Below are 21180 nucleotides of genomic sequence, written 5' to 3' on the forward strand. Positions count from 1 at the left end.
GGTGGGTGGTGGGTATGTGTGTGATTCCAGAACTCAGAAGATTAAGGCAGAGGGATGCCTGCGAGTTCCAAGCCAGCCTATGCCATATAATGAGAACTTGTCTTAGAAAGAGAAAAAGGAAGTGGACACTCACTGTGATTTAATTCAGTTTATCCAAAAGCTTGTCATTGCTACAGACAACCATGTTTGTTTTTTTGAGACCACCAGTGTCACAAATTCAATGCATATTTTTGTCATGCATTTCCTCAAACCCCAGCCTGCATGTTGTAGCCACAGTTCATCTTCATGTACACTGATCACATTCCCAATGCCTCTCACCATGTACAGCTTGGCCTGTGTCAGATGGGGCAGGTCTAGAATCTTGTCTTGGGGACAGAAGGAACCAAGGATTCCTGTCGCAGGCTTATGTGTAAAAAGAGACCTAGAGGGATCCCAAGCCACCTGGCATCAAAGCTATAGCGGTTTAGTTCTGCTCTATCTGTTGCTGAGTGCTCAGTTCCTGGACCTACATGGAGCATATAGTATGTGCTCAACAAATGCATTTGTTGAAACACACACACTCATGCACACTCATGCACACACACACACACACACACACACACACACACACACACACACACACACACACCTATATTTCTATGGCCCTGTCCCTCAGAATTCACACACACCTCATGGCATCTGCTGTGGTTTATTGATGTTGATCAGACATTGGACAGAACCCTCCAACAGATACAAGATGGAAGTCAAGCTTGGGTTCTCTCCTCCCTTCTGAATCTCTTGTCCCCTGAGAACACTGTCAGAGGATAACATGGATGAAGCAGACAGTGAAGAAGGCTGTCTGTGATGGAGCAGGATGGAAGGGTGGGTGGGCAGGGGTCAGGAGTCTGGAGTCTGACCCCAGGTTGGACACTCTCTCACCAGGGCCTTGGGCAAGGGCCTGCAGCAGAGGATCACATTTGCTCATTCTGGAGTCTTCTGGGTAGGAGAACACATGCTCAGTTTTTGTCCACCTGGGGATGGAGAGAAGGCAGGGCACATCAGGCCTATACTACAGTCATCTCTGCACTAAGGTAAGTGAATGGCAAGCTCCATGGCAACGTGGGCTGCATAGCAGAAGCCCCCCAAAAAAGAAACAGAAAAAAAACCCAAGAAGAAAAGCTAATCTGCTGTTTGGTTGTATGTAATGTATTAATGGAAAACCCAGAATCATGTCTGAGGGTGAGCACCATGACTGGCTAACTGGAGTCCCTCAGAAGAAGTGACAGCACATCCTCATGTTGGGGAGATGACCATCAGGACATCATTATGGCTTAGCCCATTGAGGGTACATGTAGCCACATCTGAGGTCCCCTCATTCAGTAACAGATATGGCAAGTGGGAAGGATAGCCTAGCCACCTGTCTGCTGCAGGACAGCCCTAAAGGCCACTACAGCCACACTGCCTCCCTCCCCTCTTCCTTCCTTCCTGACCTTCCACATCCCTGCATCCATACTAAGTGCCATCCTGAGTCCACACATGACATCATCAGTTCCCAAGCATCAGAAGTTCCCTGCCCCAGTTGAGGAAAGATCCAAGTGAAGGTCCCTCCTGTGTTTCTGTGGCTGTGACACAGTCTCCCTGAGTCCTGTTGGCCACATAATGATGAGACAGGAAAGATAGGTTGCTTCCTGGACCTGAGTACTGGTTTTAGAACCCATGGGAATCCCAGCCCCTCCTCTCCTTAGCCAAGCATCCCTTGCCAGTGGCTTCAGCTTTCTTATCCTTCTGGCTTCTGCGCTTATGTGTGTGTGTGTGTGGTTCTGTGTACATTTGTACTTGCATGTGCATATATATTTATGTATGTATGTGTGTGTATGTTTGTGTGTGTGCAATCAACTGAGAACACTATACAACTCAAGTGTAGTCCACCTTAGCATTTTGAGTTGCACTGCATTGGAACTCAACAAGTAGGCTATGCTCCCTCACCAGCCATTACAGGGCTCTTGCTGTCCATGCTTTGGAATGGCAAGTGCACGTCTCCTTGTGTGGCTTATTTACCTGCTTCTGGAGATGATATCAGGCTCCTTATGCTTACTTATGTGGCAAGAGTTTTATTGACTGAGCCATATCCCCAGTCTGAGCCTCTTGTCTCATCAGAGAGAGACGGATGTTATTAAGTTTACCTTGTAGAGCCCTAGTGAAGGTCCTGTGAGTCTGTATGATAAGAACACAGGATGAGCATGTGTGAAGGTCCAGTGAGACATTGTATGATAACGAACACAGGATGAGCATGTGTGAGGCTCCAGTGAGCTACTGTATGATAAAGAACACAGGACAAAGCCTGAACACAAAGCAGACACTCAGGGCAGAGACTGTCATTCCTTAGGATGCTGAGTGACAGGAGCTCTACAGGGGTGTTGTGCCAATCTGAGGCCACAATGACTGTAAAGTGAGCAGTGCTGCAGGACAACCTACAGTCCTGGGCACCTTTGGAAAGACCACATTTTTGTTTGAATACTCTTGTAATAGATGAAGTGACAAAGCTGTGTGCAAGGGGACAGGATGATGACAAAGTCTCACCGGCACATCCCAGGGTGGCACTCGAGAACTATCCCAGTTTTTAACGCATGGGTATTGCAGCCAGGCTGTAGCCTCTCCTTCCAGCCTACACCAGCCCTCTGGATTAGAACCAGCCACATTCCTTGTTGGGTCAGCTGGGTCCAGGATCACAGGCCTGCAGAGCAACATTCAGAGAGGGAAGTCACCAGCTGACCAGTGCCCCAGGTACCACTGCCCAGGGACAATGGTGGAGCCCAGCAGAGTACCACTATCCAAAGTTTGTCCTGAGTCCCTGCCCCTTAGCATAGAGCAAGCCTGGAGGGATGTTTGCCCATGACCTGGAAGGCCTGGGCTTGAATCCTCTGTTCTTTAGTATCTGTGTGTCCTGGGACAGATTCCTCAGCCTCTCTGATCTGTGAGATGGGGAGTGTTGAACCAGCCAGTTTGAAAGGGTGGGGTATGAAAACTGACCACAACACAGGATCCAAGCATGTCAGCACCTCACATGACACATCTACTATAGTTTTCACAGCCCCCCAGGCCTTATGACTTCTGTTACTGTGTAGCTGTGTAGCCTGAGATCCCGAAGAGCATTGCAGATGGCTTGAATTCACAAGTACCTGGGCTTAGAAGTGTCATTTGTGATGTTACCTTTTGTTTGAAGTGTTTGAATCTTACCTGAGTTCTTCTAGAAGGGTTCAAAGCCTCTGCAACACTTGCTTGTGGAAAAAAATAACTTGGAAAACCAAGAGGTCCCCAGAATTGCTTTGGCATTCCTTCTTTCAGGGAGCCTCACAGAAGAAGTTATGGTATGTGGGAACTGACTTGCCAAGTTATCACTTGAATATCAATACAAAAGACCTTTTGTAAATCAAAACTGGCTCCCCTACTGCTGCAAGCCAAAATTCATCCTAACAAAACAGAACACCTACATCACTTCAGGAACATCAGATCCTGCTCGCTCCATGTGGCCCCTCCCTCTGCTGTTTGGGTCTGGACAAGGTCAGAGCCTTGGTCTCCTCATCTGCAGACAGGAGAGCCCACCCCTGCCTCCCAGGGCTGCAGTCCTCATGTCAATCAGCTGACAGCAGGACAGTGCCCAGCACAGTGACAGGACAAGAGGTGTCCCATTGACACTGAGCTCCCACCTCTACCTTTCCATACCTTTCCATGAGGGGACAGGCTACCTGGCTCCGGTGAGCTGTCTGTGCAGGTAATTGGAGACCTCCTGGTCTTGAAAGTCATAATACACTGTCCAGTAGATTCGAAGCTGCTTGTACTTGGTGACCAGTTCCAAGACTGTCCGGAAGCCCTGGGCTGTGTTGAACTCAGTGACTCTACTCCCACGTTCCCAGGCGTAGAGGGTGAGCAGCTCCAGGGCATATTGCAGGGGCAGTGGCTCTCCCAGTTTCTCCTTACACTGAGAAGAGAAAGGCAGTGAGAAAAATGGGGCTGTCAGCTGATGTGTGGGGGTCACTTCTCATGGGCTCAATAAGCTGCCACTTGATGTCATTGCAACTTCACTGGCACACAGCCACACCCATTCATGTGGATTCAGTCTATGTGTTCTCCTAGGTTTGCCTAGGGCTGAGTGGTTGAGATGGAGACTGTGTGGTCCACAAAGATTGAGCAGTTACCAGTAGTCACAGGAGGAATCATGACACTTGAGTGACATCCAGGGAGTGAGGGTGGGGGTGGGAGAGCAATGATGCTCACTCTTGAAGGTTTCATCACAGGCTCTGAGATAACTGGGGAGGGGCTAGCGAGATGGCCCAGGGGGTAAGCTGTCCCTAGGCAAGCCAGGGAGTTCAGGTCCCCAACATGAGTGTCAGGATCATGAGGAAACTGACTCATAATCCCAGCTTCAGGGGGTCATCACGGGGGTCCGATCCAGGACTATGGTATTGTCCAGAATGGTTCAAGTGTGAGACCCTGCCTGAATATACAAGGTGGAGGGTGACTGGGGACCTGGCATCGCTCTTTGGCCTCCACATGCTCATGCACACAGAGGCACACTTCCATACAGGCACTCACACAAACAATACACACGTTTTAAAAGGCCCAGAAAATAATGAGAAGTCACCTGCTAACAGAGCTAATAGTTTGAAATGGTAGGAAAATAAAAACCAGAGAATGTGACATAAAGGGTTTGTCAAAGAGGAAAAGATATTCAAAGACACTTGAAGCAGGATCCAGGGAACAGTGAACTAGACATGGCTGAAGAGAGAGTTAGCTGGTTGGAAAGTGGACTGGGAGAAATCAATTGGAACAACTGCAGAAAGTCCTCCTTCGTCTCAGGTCCCCGCCCTCCCCTTCCTTCTCCCTCCTACAGTTTCACCTGCCCTTGCTGTCTCCCTTTACCTTCTCTTCTCTCAATACCCCCTCTGCTTCTCTCTCCCCTCTTTTCCTTCTCCATTTTCTAATTTCTTGCCTCTGTGCTACATTTTTTTTTTCTTTTTGAAAACCTGACATAAGCTGGAGTCATCTTGAGATCTTGGACTCACAAATGAGAAAATGCCTCGATCTGACTGGCCTGTGGAGCATTTCCTTGATCAGAGATTAATGAGCAGGGCCAGCCCACTGTGACTCATGCCATTACTGGGCAGGTGACCCTGGGTTGTATATAAATGCAACTGAGTGACCCATGGAGGGCAAACCAGTGAGCAGGATTCCTCTATGGTCTCCGCTTCAGTTACTGCCCTGACTTCCCTCAGTGACGGACTGTGACTGGGATATGCAACCTAATAAGACCTTTCCTTCTCACGAGGCTTTTGGTCATGTGATAAAGATATCGTGTCAATAGGAAGCAAACTAGAATAGTCCTGCTTTTCTCTGGCCCTGTATCCACCCCGTGTGTAAACAGGAAACACAGTGGCTGGGCCAGACGCCATACCAGTTGGTACCAGTGCTTGACTAGGCGGATGAGATTCTTCAGCTTGGGTGGACGATTCTTCAGGAAGTTTCCCTGGAGCTCTGTGAAGCTGGTGTAGAACTCACCCTCCAGCCCCAGGGAGGTGCACTCCCTGATGAGGCTGCTGTAGATTTGGGGGTCAGGCTTGTTGTAGATGCTGACATCACCTGTAAAGGATATTGTATTCATTTTAATACCCCAGCTCTTCTCTGAGGTTCTTGGGTCTCTCTGGGGTGACAAGCTCACTGGCTATGGGGTTCAGTAAACAGGGCAGCGTTTTACCACAGCAAGCTTCACTCCCCATACATCCATGTGCCCCACCACACCTCAGGACTGCATACACCATGTGGGCCTGGAAAATCCCTGCCCCCAACTGGTCCTAATACAGTGCCTTCCTCACAGGCCTGGACACAGTAGTGGGAGGAAACAGCTCACTGTGGTCATGCACACACACACACACACACACACATTATTAGATGAACTGCACAGTCATCTAATAATGACCAACCATGCTCTGGTGTCCGGTGTCTTTTGCACAGGACTTGTCATGTGTGTACACGGCTGCTTGTGTCAGATTTACTGTGGAGCAGTCTGCTGCATTTGTACATCATGTATCCTGTGCTTACAGAGTCTCTGTCCTATTTTGTGTATGTATTGCATATGTGGGTTCATGAGAAGTTATACACATGTATTTGTACACAAGAGAGGACACTGGGTGTCTTCCTGTATGCTTTGCCACTTTCTCCCTCACAGGCAGGTCTCTCTGTGAATGAGGAGCTTGGCTGACATCCAGCAGGCCACAGAGATTCTCCTGTCTCTGTCCCCCATAGTGCCAGGGTTACTGGTCTATACACAGCACTTCCTAAGTTAGGTGGTGTGGGCATTTGAACTCAGATCCTCAGGCTTGTGCAAAATTGCCCTTATCCACTCTGTTATCTTCCCAGCCACTGAGTTTTTACTGCATGATTTTCTGTAGGGCCTAACGTAATATCATGTGGTTTTGTTTGTCTATGTCCTGAGAGCAATAGGTGCGCGTGTGTGTGTGTGTGTGTGTGTGTGTGTGTGTGTAGGCATCAGGCTATTGAATAGATGTGGGTATGGCTATGTGTGGGTTCATGTGCACATTTGAGTAGAATAGACAGGCAGCAGGCTGTGATATATATATATATATATATATATATATATAATATATATATATATATATGTATCCATGGATGCAGCAGACTATACCATCAGGATTTGATGCTGACACAGGACAATAACCTACTGATGGAGTTGGGGACACATCAAGTCACTCAGTGACCTAGGAGGGTCTCTCCCTCAAGTGCATATTTTCAATTTCAGGACCCAGCGCACAGTAGGGCTAATTGGCTACATCATCTTGGGTAGGGATGTGACTGGGGTCCTCTCTTGGGCTGTCCTCCACACTGCTGTTTCCAAGGTGTTCCTTTTGTGGTGGCCCCACTTCCCCACTGCAAAGCTGCCTGAGGCTGGGGAGTCCATGACAACACAGGCTTCTGGGGAGCCACCCTCCCAGCTCATTCCTGGGTCACACCCTCTGGGTCCCTTCCACTCTGCAGGGGTCCAAGACTCTTGCAGCTTCCCACAGCATGCTGCCTGCTCCTGCTCCCAGGCTGGCTTCCCATTCCCTGCTGCCTGAAACTCTGTTCTGTTTCCATGGTTCTCCTAAGCCCAGGGCAAGTGGCCTGGTCTCTAAGTTAATAGTGCAGTTCACAAAGTGGCCAGTAGGGGTGCTGTGTTTCCCGCCCCAAAATGTAAAGCCCCAATTATTCTCTCAGCTCCCCAAGCCCCCACGGTGCTTTCAAGGGTGTTCTTGGTTGTCTTTGGGTAGCATTTGATAATTTATAATTTTAGAGACACACTGTGTGCCAGGCCTGGTGTAAGATCTTTACATAGAGAATCACTAATGTTTGATGATACAATGTGTGTGCAGTACTGGGGGGGGGGGGTTGAGGGGGCCTGTGACTGGGTCTCCAGTTATCCTGAGCAGACAGTGATCCTGGAAAATTTCTGCATCCTCCCACAGACACCCAGGCTCTGCACAGGTCTGAGGTCTCCTATTCTTTGCAAAGATTCCTCAGATATTGATTTTCAGGGAAATTTATGTTGTCTGGTATTTAGAAAGACAAAATCCACAACCGACTATGAATATCACTGGTAAGAAGAGGGGGCATCTAAGGTTCCTTCATCCCCTCACTGAGCATGTTTGCTACATTATTCTAAATTCTCCCCCCTCCCCCGCTCAGCTTCAAAGAGGTAGTCTGTTTGGGTGAAATTCTCAAAAGACAGTTGTTTTCAGTTCAGGAATAGAAGGTGTGGCCTGGGGAGATGGTCAGTGAGGAATGTGCTTGAGTCACAAGGCTGATGACCCATGGTGTAACCCTGGGACTCAGGGAAAAGCTGGGTGTGGTGACATAGGATTGTAATCACAGTGTTTGGGAGGTGGAGACAAGAGGGTTCCTGGGGCTCTGCCCAGAGAGTCAATATTAATGTGGAAATCCAGGTCAGGGAGAGACCAGGCCTCAAAGAAAGATGGATGGCTTGAGGTGTATTGATGCACAATGAAGCCACATATCACACACACACACACAAAACAAACAAACAAAAAACAACAACAACAAAAAAAAAAAAAACAGGGGATACAGGAAGTTGGAAGGGCAGGCTAAGGCTCTGGATGGCTCACCCAGGACATCATAGGCCAGCAGAATATCAAACTCCACCTCCTGCTGGAGCTCAGAGGAGCTTAGCCTCAAGATTAGCCCAGGGGAGTTGATCCCCCATGATCTGAAGACCTCAAATTTCACTGGAAAGTTTTGCTCGCCTTGTAACTGGCACAGCTTTTTCTCAATTTCCTTTAGGAACTCTCCCCGTTGGTTTAACTGATCCTCATAGCTGGTGAGATTGTTAAGGAACACCACCAGGTCCGCATCTGTTCTGCCTGTGAGCATTTTTCCTTTCCCAGAGGAGCCACCCTGAAAGACAATAATAAGAATGACAAGAGACAGGGAGAGCCAATAGCAGGAGTCCAGGTGCTGAAGAGCCTAGGGGGCCATCACACCAGCGAGATGGATGGACAGAGAAAGCTAGTCCTGTTCAGCGGAATACTAGTCAGCCCTGAAAAGTGAAATCAAGATCAATGTCGGAAAATGGATGTTTCTGGATCTCCTCATGGTACAAGAGATAAGCCAGACTCAGAATGATGAACATCAGTGTTTATCTGTGGGATCTTAGGTGTGTGTGTGTGTGTGTGTGTGTGTGTGTGTGTGTGTTTGTGTGTGTGTGTGTGTGTGTGTGTGTGTGTGTGTGTGTGTGTGTGACTGTGAGACAGATGGGGAGGGGTCTAAAGGAAATGAGGAGAAAGGGAGGATAATTGTTTGAGGAAACAGTAACACATTTCCTCTCATGCGGAATCTAGATCTAGCTGCACACATGTGACATGAAATTAGAAGGGGACTCTCTGATGGGGGTGAATAACAGGATGGCAGTGGGTGGGAGGAGAGTATGAGTAATTAATATATATGTACAAAAGTATTGTCATGAACTCCATTATTAGCATTGTTGGGGAACATGCTCTCGTGACAGCACATGCTTACAAGAAATTGGCCTTATATAATATAAAATAATATAAAATGTCTTAAAACCACAGAAAAATAGTAAAATTGATCCACACCTGTAAAATAACAAAATAATGTAAAGAAGAATGAGAACTCATTCTAAGGAGAGCCTCCCTAAATAAAATGCTGAGAACAATCACTAACACACATGACTATCAGCCACTGTTGAGTGGCATTTCTGGGGACCCACAGTCACACATCAAGTGGAGCTTGGAGAATCCTGCAGAAGATGGTGAAGAAGGATTGTAGGAGGCAGACAGGTCAAGGACATCACAAGAAAACCTACAGAGCCAGCTAACCTGGACTCATAAGGGCTCACAGAGACTGGACTGACAACCAGGGAGGCTGTCTGGGACTGACCTAGGCCCTCTGCTTATACAATATGGTTGTGTAGCTTGGTCTTCATATGGGACTCCTAACAGTGGGAGCAGGGGCTGTCTCTGAATCCTTTGCCAGCTTTTGGGACCCTGCTCCCCCTACTGGAATTGCCTCATCCAGACTTGATATGAGGGGAAGGATATGCCATGGTTGGCTGATAGCCATGGGAGGCCGGTCCTTCTCTGTAGAGAAACTGAGGAGGAGTGGATTGGGGGGACATAGGGGACATGGGGGAGAGATGAGGGAGGGAAAACTGTGATTAGGATGTTAATAATGAAAAATGTCATGTCTGGGCATAGAGAGGTGGCCTGAGGGCACATGCACAGCCCCCATCCACAAAGTTTTAAAAGTAAAAATGGAAAACAAAACAACCAACAATATGATTTCTGCAGATTTCAAAGCGATTGAGGCTTAGGTCCTGTTGTCATGAAGTCTGATTTGACAGATTCCAACCCAAAGTCCAGTGAGGGTCAGTCAATCCAGTCACCCAGCATGTGGGGTCCTGTTCTGTCCTCTGTGTCACATTTAACTTAGTTTGAGTGTTTGTGCCATAGTGGGAAATGTGCAGAGTACACTGTGCACAGAGAATGTCAGTAACTGACCAGAGGTCACACAGCAATGCAAAGGTTGGGTCCCCCGATCCACCACTCTCCAGAAAACTGATTCCATAACTTGGCTCAGTTTCCCTGACTCTGAAATGGGTGTGGCATGGGAGGGTGGAACATAAACTATAGCTGAGGCTCTTTTTCTAATACAGATGTGAGACCTGGGGGCAGAACCCACCACAGCTGTGATGGGGTGAGTGAGGAGGGATCAGGGCGGCAGCCTGGCTCCTGAGGGTCCTCTCCCTCCCCATGGGGGTCTGTTCAGGCTGAGGGGGCTCACCTTCACCACCTTGGAGACCCTCACAGGGTGGGCGGCGCCTTGGAAGCATCTCTCCTTCAGGAAAGTGCACATGACATGGATGACGGCTTTGACTTCTTTACGGAAGTCGGTGTTGGGTTGGAGGTGGTCCTCTATGAAATAGTCCAGCTGCCAGGCCCAGGCACTGCTAAGTCCCTGCCCCATCCTCAGGCCCTGAAGCTTTGCCTCTACAGACTGTGGCTCCTGTGTCTCCCAGGCTGGCTGAATCCAGCCATAGGCCTTTTCAGTTTCGATTTCTAGGAAAGGGTGAGGCTGCCAATGTTTCCAGGTCTGGCTTTCTTAGGATCCTGTGGGTGCAAGGTCAAAAGAATGACGATGGTGAACAATGCCCTAGGGAACTGTGAGAGAGGCTCCAGGAGAAAAGGCAGAGGGCCTTTCACCTCAGGTGCACTTTGCTCCCTGGATTGTTCTTGGACTTTTGTACCTCCTGTGACAAACATTTACGTTTAATTTATGACATATTGGTTCTTGTTGGATGTCAGAACACAGCCTACAGAACCCAATGTGGTTGGTGTACCCTGGATCTGGATATGGCCTTCTGCCTTACTTCATGCTTTCCCAAATACAACCTATGGTATGTGTTTAAATTGGTCGGTCCTGGGAAAGTTCTGGGAAAGGGCGGTTCTGTTGATATTTTGTACGTGCTTATTGGTGTTTATTTACAAGTTTTTCTGAACTCAAACATCCTTCCTTGGATCACTGCTTTCTTCGTTGCATTCCTATATAAAAGTACACTGAAACTCAAGTAAGGTTGTGAGCAGCATTACACAGTAGTAGACTGTAATCTGCCTCATTACTTCAGGTCCTCAGATCCCACATCCAGCAGACAAGATCTGTAAGGTTGACAAAAGTTGACAAGTAGCACCTGAGCCAGGGACCGGGATGAAGTTACTGGAGGACTAGCAGACTCCGGTAGAAGGAGGTGAGCAGGTATTAATATGGGGCAAAAGGCAGGAAAACTGTTACCTATATGGGGTTGATACATTGTATCTTTAAAGAGAGTGGTGCTACAATGTCTAAATCCCTGTTGCAAGAATGTTGGGATTTAATATCAAACTGTAATCCTTGGTTTCCTGAAAAGGGCACTTTAGATCCCAGAGTATGGGGTCAAGTTACAGAAAATATAGGGCAAATCCATAGACAAGGAGAAAGAATTCTGGCACAACTCTAGGTCACTTGGACATTTGTCCATACCATGATACAAACAATAAAATGGGGACAAGTCAAAGGATTTATAAAAGACTATGACAGATTCTTGATATGAATATGCAGGTCGGAAGGATCAAGTGGAACAAAATTGAAAGTAATAATGTCACTCTGTTCAAGGCTGAACATCCCTGGCATTCACTTCCCTGCCTGACCCGTTATACCCTCTTCTACCTGATGATCATGATGATTGCAATGAAGGGGGGAGGGGAGGTGATGTGCTGCCATTCCCAAGAGGAATGCCTTTGTTTTCCAGGACGGAGAACTCATGGCTTAAGTTACCAGGGTCTGGAAAAAGGACAGGAACTTTCTAATACTGGACAGGGGTCTGATGAGCCCTATCAAGATTTTGTTTCTTGTCCTCTACAGGCAGTCAGTTGTCTTACGGCTGATGGAGAGGCAGAAGTGCTAATGCTTATGCCAGACTGCCATCTGCCCCTTTCAAAAGAAAGGAGGAGTTAATGATTAGATCCACCTCTGTGCTGATATTGGGCCTTGGCATACTCAAGGGATAACTAGGGCTATGGCATTCAAGAGCAGTGTCAACTTGCCTTTCTAGGAAACTGATGCAAGATAATATTTCTGTTGATTTGTTTGCTTAGGATTCACAAGTTCCAGTCCCTGGTAATTAAGGCTGCTGTCCCAAGAGCTGTTGAAGCTGCAATCTCTGCTCCTATCAGAGGGGGCAAGTATAGGAGGAACCCTCCTGGTGCATAGTAAGCCTTATCTGCATTCTCCTGGCCTCCACTTCATGGTATAGAATTTGAGGTATAGAATATGAACTAATATACAAAGCTCAGGCTTGTCTTTCTCAGTGAAATGTCCTGGGGAGAGGCAGGGTTTCAAGCCAACGGTACAGGCAAACCAAGTTGATGTAGGGGCTGCCAAAGGGGTATTATGGTTTAGGGCAGCCCATTCATTAACTGGATCGATTATAGTTTGGGGCCACCCAAGATGGGTTAAAGCCAACAGACAGTAAAAAAGGACAGAGGTCAATCTTTTATTAGTCTTATCTTCAGTGGGTTGCACTGGTCCAGCTGAACTGTCCATCTTCTCCCAGCATCTCTGTTGGATCTTTTGTCAGAAACAGGGCTTCACTGGGTGTGACGTATCCAGGAATGGATGCTGTCGGCTTTGACAGGAGTGGGAATAGTCGGGCTCACAATGTGAGGGCCTTTCCAGCAGGGACCCAGAGTCTCCTTTTGATGAAGTTTCACCCAGACCAGGTCTCCCAGTTGGTAATCAAGGGGTCCATCAGACAGCAGATCATACAGATGGGGGAGCAATGGAAACAGTCATGGATCCTTTGCAACACCTGTACTGACCGGAGTAAGGCAAAGTTAGGTATCTCAGCAACTAAATCAGACATAAGTTTTGGACAGATTGGAGGGGGCCTACCAAACATTATGTCATAGGGGGTTAGGCCCTCCATGTAACAGGCATTTCTGACCCTGAGGAGGGCAAAGGGAAGGAGTGTGGTCCAGTCCTCGCCAGTCTCTAGGGCTAATTTACTTAAGGTCTCCTCTGTTTCTCCCTATCCTACTTCTGCTGGACTATCCTGGAATGATTGACATATAAGCAACAGTTTTCCCCAAAGGAAATTTGCCTTTGACCCAGCATTCTCAGCCTGTTATGGGGCAGGGATGATGTACTTACTTCTTTTGTAACTTCCAGTTGAACTGGGACAATAGTGGTCAGGGCCCAGGAATGCTGAAAGGCCAGGCAAAGGCTGGGCAATGGGGCATTTATCGGGAGCATCTGATGAGCTGTTCCAGGTGGAGGGACAGGGAGCGATCACATCGGCTGGACTGGTTCACATCAGCTTTCAGCAAGTCCAGAGCTCAGAAGTTTGCAGTCTGCAGGTGCTCCCGGGATGGCATCTGTCAAATCTGCTGAGACAAAAACAGATTAAGGACAAGTTATAATTTAGGAGCTTAAAAGACATCCTTATATGCTTTGGGACTTTTCCTTGTCTAGGGTCTGTTTGACCTGTGACAGATAGTTTCATGCCTTATGACCTTTTCAACACCCTGAATCTCACATGAATTTTTAGTTCATCAAAGGAGATAAAAGTTCTATTAGCATTTTCATTGCACTGAAATCCACATTGTAGGAAAAAACAGTCAACAGGTGTCTATATAAACAGCTGGGACAGATTTAGAGGCATAGCAAAAGCTATGGCTTTGGGTTAGCCTGATTAAGAAATACCTTTAAGTCTACATTTAGAAGACAACCAGAGGAAATTCAAAATCTTGAGCTTATGACTGAAAAACAAGTAGTCAGTGCTGTGCCAGTTTATCAGAACTCTACTGACCCAATGTTAAAATTCTGTATCTTTGAAATCTTAGTATAGCCACAATATACCTATATAGCTTGCATTTATATTTTTCAGTTATTTTCTGAAAGCCTTAGAACTTATTTAAGTATTTACTTCCTTAGACCTTGAATGGACTTTGAACTACATTTTTAATCATTTACTAGAGACATGGGTAATACAAAGACTGTGAGCAAGGCAAACCTGTGTGTCTTTTCTTAACAAATGGTATGACGGACTTTAAAGATCCCCCATGGAAGGCCTCACCCTCCCTGGGGAGCAGAAAGAGGATGGGATAGGGGGCCGGTGGGGGGCAGAGGAGGAAGAGAGGGAGAGGGAACTGGGATTGACATGTTAAAGAAGCTTGTTTCTTTAAATAAAAGGAAGCAAAAAGGCAAGAGACCCAGTAGTTTTAACTAACTAATGAACTGACTAATGTGGCTGTAGCCTTGAGGGAAGGAGCCAACTGTCTGTTGTTGCCAAGCCAACAAAGCTACAGTTAACTTGACCATCAATGTCAGAGATCTTGAGGAGTAACCAAAATGCCGGAGCCTAGTCCATAGTCCTTTGCCCAGACAGTTACCTCAGGCTCCTATGGTAATGAGGGTAGAGGTACCAGGGCAGAAGTCTTGGCTGCCAGGCCCAGAAGATGAGAGGTTTTCCTGTGGAGGAGGAACATGGGGGGACTGGCCTTACCTTGTCTAGGCAAAATGGGGTAATCAACTCTCCAGTGTCCTGCTTGCCCACACAGTTTGAGCCAAGCCAGGCAAGGCATTGGGGACAGTCTCGCCCAGTGGTTAGCCTTACGGCCTTCCCTTAAGACCGTCCAGGTGGAGTTGTCCATTGATTGCTGTGTCTATGTCTTCTTGGAGATCTTGGGAGTCACTCCTAGGTTCTGTGAGTCTCTGTCTGTTTATAAATTTAAATATCTAAATTCCATATTCAGCAAATCTCTGACAGTTTGAGGGCCTGAGCCAAACAACCTTCATTTGTTTTTAGTTATTTGTTATAGGCTATACCTTGAAAACATTTAAGAGGCCAAATATTTTCTCTATTTGATTACATTAGTGCTGAGTGTTGTGCCCAAATTTTGAACCCCCAAATCACCAAGAGACCCGATCTGATGCAAAAGCATAGAGCCTTTTATTGTTTAATGAGTTAACTGTGTTTAACTTGGTTCCTCCATCCATCCGACAGGATAGATGGGGCAAGAAGGACCTGGAGGGACTGAGGGGTGGGAAATTTATTGGGGTGAGCAAGGGGAGTGTCTAGGGATCCACAACAATCTCAGGATTCGTGCATTTCTGGACTTGGACAACCTGTCCTGTGTTGATTGATTGGTCAACTGGTTGCTATGGCCTATAGGCCCTCCCTGAGGTGGTTGCTATGCTCTGCACTCCACTGTTATCACAAAGCATACTCAGAGTCTACCAGCTAACTTCTGATTGGTTCTTTGCCACATGGAGGGTATCTGGCTTCCTAGTGAGGGGCAGGGTCTGAAGTTCCGCACATGTTGCTGAGTAAGGGACCTTTGTCTTGCTGGGTCTTTTCTGCAGCCTGTCATGGCTTCCAAAGCAGGGGGCTGGGTGAGGGTGTGGTCCCTTTACTTAGCTTGACTTGTAAGTATAGTTTTGGATATCTCAAAGCTTAATCATCTGTAACAGTTTATAATTGTTGGAACCATGGCATTATGCTGACCCTGCCCCCTGACAGTGGGTGGGACATGAATATTGGCATTCAGGCAGATACTTAGGCAGCTCAAAGGGCCCTGTGTTGCATGGCCACATCATGACTACGTCATGCTTATGGGGCTGTGTAAGGACTCACTGCTCATGTGCAAGCTTCCCCTCTTGCTCTCTCCCTTTGTCTCTCTCCCCTCTCTCTCTCTCTCTCTCTCTCTCTCTCTCTCTCTCTCCCTTCTCCATCACTCTTTTCTGCTTCTTCCTCTCTCTCTCCTCTTTCCCCCTTCTCTTCTTCCCTTTTCCTTTAATAGACTCCACGTGGTTAATGAATCTCTTGGTTTGTGTTTCATCATGCCTTGAAATGTAAACAAAAGAACAACAATAATAAAAATAACAATTTCTGAGATGGAGAGTTATTGTTTAATGGGTGGTGTCTCTATTTTGGAGTCAGCTTATGAAGAATGGTTGAATAACATGATGAATGTATTTGATGGCACTGTACATACATTGAAGTATGATTAAGTTGGTAAATGTTGTGCATATTTTACCAAAATAAAATTATCTAAATTAAAAAAACAATTTCTGAGTTGAAGCTCTTTTAGTATCGACTTCATTTTTTATTTTTTTTTATTTTTTATTTTTGGTTTTTCCAAACAGGGTTTCTCTGTGTAGCTTTGGAGCCTATCATGGCACTCGCTCTGAAGACCAGGCTGGCCTCAAACTTACAGAGATCTGCCCGCCTCTGCCTTCTGAGTGCTGGGATTAAAGCTGTGCACCACCAACGCCGGGCTAAGACTATAAATTTATAAACACATTCTACAAAGAGTCTAGGAATTTTCCTGATCTTTACATAGTGTGCCATTATAGAATATAATATTTTCTTACATGACTCAGTTTACCAAAATAACTTCAGATTATCGATGTTAGTGTTCTGCTCAGTCTATGAGACCCCCAGAGAGACCACCAAGGAGCCAACTCATCAAATGCAATCACCAGGTTTCTTTATTGAATTCAAGCCTAGGCAGGGACCTCATCCCCCAGACTGACATGGCAGCTGCAGGAGAAGGTCCCAAGCCCCACAGCAAGTGGTTTACAAAGACAAACACCACAGGATAGGATGAGGGGTATAGGTTTAAATTTGATTGGCTAGGGTGTCTAGAGGAACTTGAGGGGGGTTTCATAGATTTATCTATGGTGCCACACATGCTAACCTGGAGTTTCTGTAGATTTATCTCTGACGTTTTATGTGCTCTCTGTATGTTCCACATGTGCCATAAAGGTTGTTTTTGCAACTCTGTTAATTGACTAACCCAGGGTCAGGGCTGTGGGATTATCTGTTCTTCCTGACAGCTTTTGTCTGCAAGGGGTGGGGGGAGTATGTTGCTTAAGCCAGCTGCACTAGTCATGGGGTGAAGTTCTAATACGCTGTTTCTAGTTTCCTCTTTTAAAAGTCTCCAGTTTGGTCTCCCAGTTAGCAAAAACAAACAGGTTAGGCTTGTATCTTTAAACCAGTTTTTGTTAACTTGAATAAACTTTTAGTAAGGAGATATATTTTCTAAGCCAACAGTTTTCATTTTTTGTGGTGCATTTTTACATAAATGTCTGGCATACAAGTGACCCTAGGCTACTCCCCCAAAAAGGTTTTGACCTTAAAGGGTCCGGACCTATAGATTGAGAAACTGTTCCAAGTTTTTTGCCAGACTGTTTAAGGTCACTGCCTTATTGCATTACAAGAGAAAACTATCCCACTTTCCATTGCTTATTAGTTGTGACCCTAACTTTACTTGGCCAGTGACTAGTGGGTGTTTGGGATTCCAGTGTAGTCATGAGCCTTCCTCAGGGTGAGCCTTTATGATAAAAACCATGTCTGGGGCTGACATATTTCAGTTACCAAAAACAGTCAGAAGCAGAAGTAAAGGGGTGAAAAAGCAAAGTTGGCACATTTGAATACTTGCCCAGCACTATAGATATTGATGGATTAGGTCTTTGTTTTAAGATTATCTATGTAGACTTCTGATTGTTAACCCTGGGTTAAAGTTTTACATTAACTTTTTGTTACAAATATTGAAGATTTTTAACCATACCCAGTAATTTATAAACCAATCATTTCTTAGTTGCTCCTCTCTTGCCTCTTCTGCCCACCAAATTTGACCCAGCACATACAGACATTAAAAGCAAGCCCGGGTCTGAAAAAATGTGGGCCATAACCCAATTCCAGGGCCAGATTTTCAATAAAACAGGACAGCACAAAACAACTTTACTATTATTTACACCCAATTGACATTTGAATCCCTATTACATTAGTTCCAATGGCCAGAATGTCCAGAGATAAATTCTGAGTCCAGACATCCGGCTGCAACAATAACAACTGAGCTATAACCAAGACACAGAGAACACAGTAAACTCATACATTCAAGACCACTCAGGCACAGACATGCAGTGGCCACATTCATGCATTCAAAACAGACAGACACACTTTCCTTGCTTCCTCCAGCTGTAATTTCGGGGTGGGCACAGAATCCAATTTCCATGGTGTTGTAGTGGGAGCGGTGTCTGCTTCCCTGCTGGAGACTGTGGGCCTTAAGCTGCCCATCAGCCACAAATCATGGACTCCAGCTTCACTTAAAGGAGCCAAAAGCAGCACATTTTCTTTCCTTCTTTTTCCTTCCTTCCTTCCATTTTTGAAGTACTGTAGTATGAGATCTAGAGACATAAGAGAAGTTGAGGTAGTTTGTCCCCATAATTTCAAACTATAAAACAAGACAGAGATCCACACAAAAGAGCAACATCAAAAAGAACTATGAGATGAGAAACTGGATGCAGACAACTGAGACACAATGGACAAATAAGACAGAGGAGACAACAATAGGACAAGAAGAAAATAAGATGGAGAAGACATCCTCCAATAAAGACGCCATCCCTGGTTTTGTGACCTGGGACCCAGGTCTAACCCAGGGAACCCAGAGATCCTGTTCCACTTGGGATACCAATCCCTGGATACCTCCCCACCTGGGACAGATCTCTCATGCAAGGGACCCCCTGGGACAAGAGAGGCATCCCTCCTCTTCCCTGGTGTCAAGGAGTCCTGGTTTGTCCGACTGGAGAGTTCAGGGTAGGAGGTGGGGTGGGGTATGCCAGTCAGGAGGGACATGGAACAAACAAGTAGAGGCTGAGGGATGCTGGGAGAACCTAACTGCCAGGTCCACTTTGATATATTAATGGTCACCTCAGTTAAACATTTGTCCTGGGATTGAGACCTAAAAGTCTTGACTGTACAAGCCTTTAATGCCAGCACTCAGGAAGCAGAGGCAGGAGAATCTCTCAGTCTGAGCCCAGTCTGGTCTATGGAGCAATTTCCAGAACATTTAGGGCTATACTGAGAAACTCTTCTTGAATAATCAAAAACCACAAGAAGATAAATTGAATAAAAACCCCCTAGCTTCCTGACTGGTTTTGTTTTTCTTTTTAATGTAGACTTGCAGTTTTAGGATTACACAAAGTTCTCAGAAGCCCCCTCTCCTACTCATAGTGTAACAACCAGCCCTAACTGGTGACACTGGGCCATTGCTTGTCCAGGAAGGGGCTCCATGGATAATCCAGCTGAAATGCCCTAGGCATATGCCTGCCCCTATGCTAGGGCTACAGCGTCCATCTGACATCTGACAGGTCTCAAACTCGGGACATGCTTGATGTTTCTGAGCTGGTTAGGGTACCCCCATGGGAGCTGTTACTCCCACAAGAGCTAGATGAGAAGGCCTGAGAGGCAGGCATAAGTCAGGAGGCAGGGATGAGAGTGTCTAGATAATATCTTGTAGATGGCTAGGAGTTCACAGGAGCTTCAGGACAAAGGTCAATAGCTATTATGGGTATGCCTGGCAGAGATTATCTTTGTTTGTTTGTTTTTTTTAAAGCTAAAACAAAGGAGTTATGGTCAAACTGTTACACAAACCAGGTCCTTCACTTACCATTTACCAGTGATATTCATAGCCAGCTGTGGACTTTGTCTTCCAAAACACCAGGCAGTAGAGAACTCCCTGAAAATTAATAACTGATGCATCTTCTCCCAAAGAATAGGAGACCTGAGACCTGGACAGAGGCCCGGGTGTCTGTGGGAGAGTTAGTGCAGGATGCAGAACTTCTCCAGGATCACTGCCTCAAGAAAACTGGAAAGGGAGATACCACCACCCCAGCCTGCCACGCGCACACATGTGCCATTAACCATTGATGATCCTCTACATCAAGATCTTACACCAGGCCTGACACACAATGTGTCTCCAAAATTACAAACTGCCCAACTCTACCCAAAGATAACTAGGAACACCCCTGAAAGAGCACAGTTCAGGGTTGAGGAGCTTAGAGAATAGTTTTGGCTTTACATTTGGGGGAACACAGCACTCCCTGCTGGCCACAGTGAGAACTGCACTGTTAACTTAGAGACCAGGCCACTTGCCCTGAGCTTAGGAGAGCCATGGAAACAGAGTCTCAGGCAGCAGGGAATGGGAGGCCAGCCTGGGAGCAGGAACAGGCAGCATGCTGTGGGAAGCTGCAAGAGGCTTAGACCCCTGCAGAGTGGATGGGACCCAGAGGAGGTGACCCAGGAATGAGCTGGGAGGGCGCCTCCCCAGAAGCCTGTGTTGTCATGGACTCCCCAGCCTCAGGCAGCTTTGCAGTGGGGAAGTGGAGCCACCATAGAAAGACCACCTTGGAAATGGCAGTGTGGGAGACAGCCCAAAAGAGGACCCCAGCCACAACCCTACCCAAGATGATGTAGCCAATTAGCTTTACTGTGTGCTGGGTCCTGAAGTTGAAAATACACACATGAAGGAGAGACCTTCCCGGGACACTGCATAATATGACTTGTCTTGTCCCCAACTCCATCAGTAGGTGATTGTGCCCTGTGTCACCATCAAATCCTGATGGTATGGCCTGCTGCAACTATGGCCACATATTTGGACAAATCTAAGACTCAGTCTGCTGCCTGCCTAGGCTACTCAAATATGCACATGCGTACACACACACACACACACACACACACACACACACACACACAACCTGCTGCTCTCAGGACCTAGAAAAAAAAACACGTGTGATATAAAGTTAGGTGCCACAGAAAACCATGCAGTGGCGAGAGAAAAGTTCATTGGATAAGGGCAATTGCTACAGAAGCAGGAGGACCTGAGTTCAAATCCCCAGCACCTGCCTAAACTTAGGAAGTGCCACACATTGACCAGTAACCCCAGCACTATGGGGACAGAGACAAGAGAATCTCTGGGGCCTGCTGGATGCCAGCCATGCCTCTCATTCACAGAGACATACTGCTCTAAGGGATAAGGTAACAAACAATAAAGGAAGACACCCAATGTCCTCCTCTGGCCCCTGAATATACCTGTGTAACTTCTTGTGAACACACACACACACACACACACTACATTTACAAAATAGGACAGAGACTCTGTAAGCACAGGATACATGATGTACAAATGCAGCAGACTGCTCCACAGTAAATCTGACACAAGCAGCCGTGTACACATGACAAACCCTGTGCAGAAGACACCGGACACCAGAGCATGGTTAGTAATTATTAGATGACTG

General features: G+C 46.6%; 1 protein-coding gene across 1 annotated transcript; it reads right to left on the reverse strand.

The window, feature by feature from the left end:
- Positions 1-679: 679 nt before the first annotated feature.
- On the reverse strand, positions 680-10618 carry LOC100768763 (2'-5'-oligoadenylate synthase 1A). Its single transcript, XM_027414123.2, has 6 exons — positions 10348-10618; positions 8154-8442; positions 5432-5616; positions 3726-3958; positions 2560-2713; positions 680-1010 (listed from the first exon to the last, which is right to left on the reverse strand). The coding sequence occupies exons 1-6, from the start codon at positions 10528-10530 to the stop codon at positions 996-998; spliced, it is 1059 nt and encodes a 352-aa protein (XP_027269924.1). The 5' UTR covers positions 10531-10618; the 3' UTR covers positions 680-995.
- Positions 10619-21180: the final 10562 nt, after the last annotated feature.

This window comes from Cricetulus griseus, chromosome 4 (assembly GCF_003668045.3).
Source record: "Cricetulus griseus strain 17A/GY chromosome 4, alternate assembly CriGri-PICRH-1.0, whole genome shotgun sequence".
Lineage (NCBI taxonomy): Eukaryota > Metazoa > Chordata > Mammalia > Rodentia > Cricetidae > Cricetulus > Cricetulus griseus.

What these genes read in the sequence shown, in the direction of transcription:
- LOC100768763 (XM_027414123.2), bottom strand. Translation starts at nt 10,530, where the DNA reads ATGGGGCAGGGACTTAGCAGTGCCTGGGCCTGGCAGCTGGACTATTTC. An exon ending in GGGTCTCCAAGGTGGTGAAG is followed by an intron (nt 8,443 to 10,347) that starts GTGAGCCCCCTC and finishes ATTGTCTTTCAG; the next exon opens with GGTGGCTCCTCTGGGAAAGG. An exon ending in GCTGGCCTATGATGTCCTGG is followed by an intron (nt 5,617 to 8,153) that starts GTGAGCCATCCA and finishes TATCCTTTACAG; the next exon opens with GTGATGTCAGCATCTACAAC.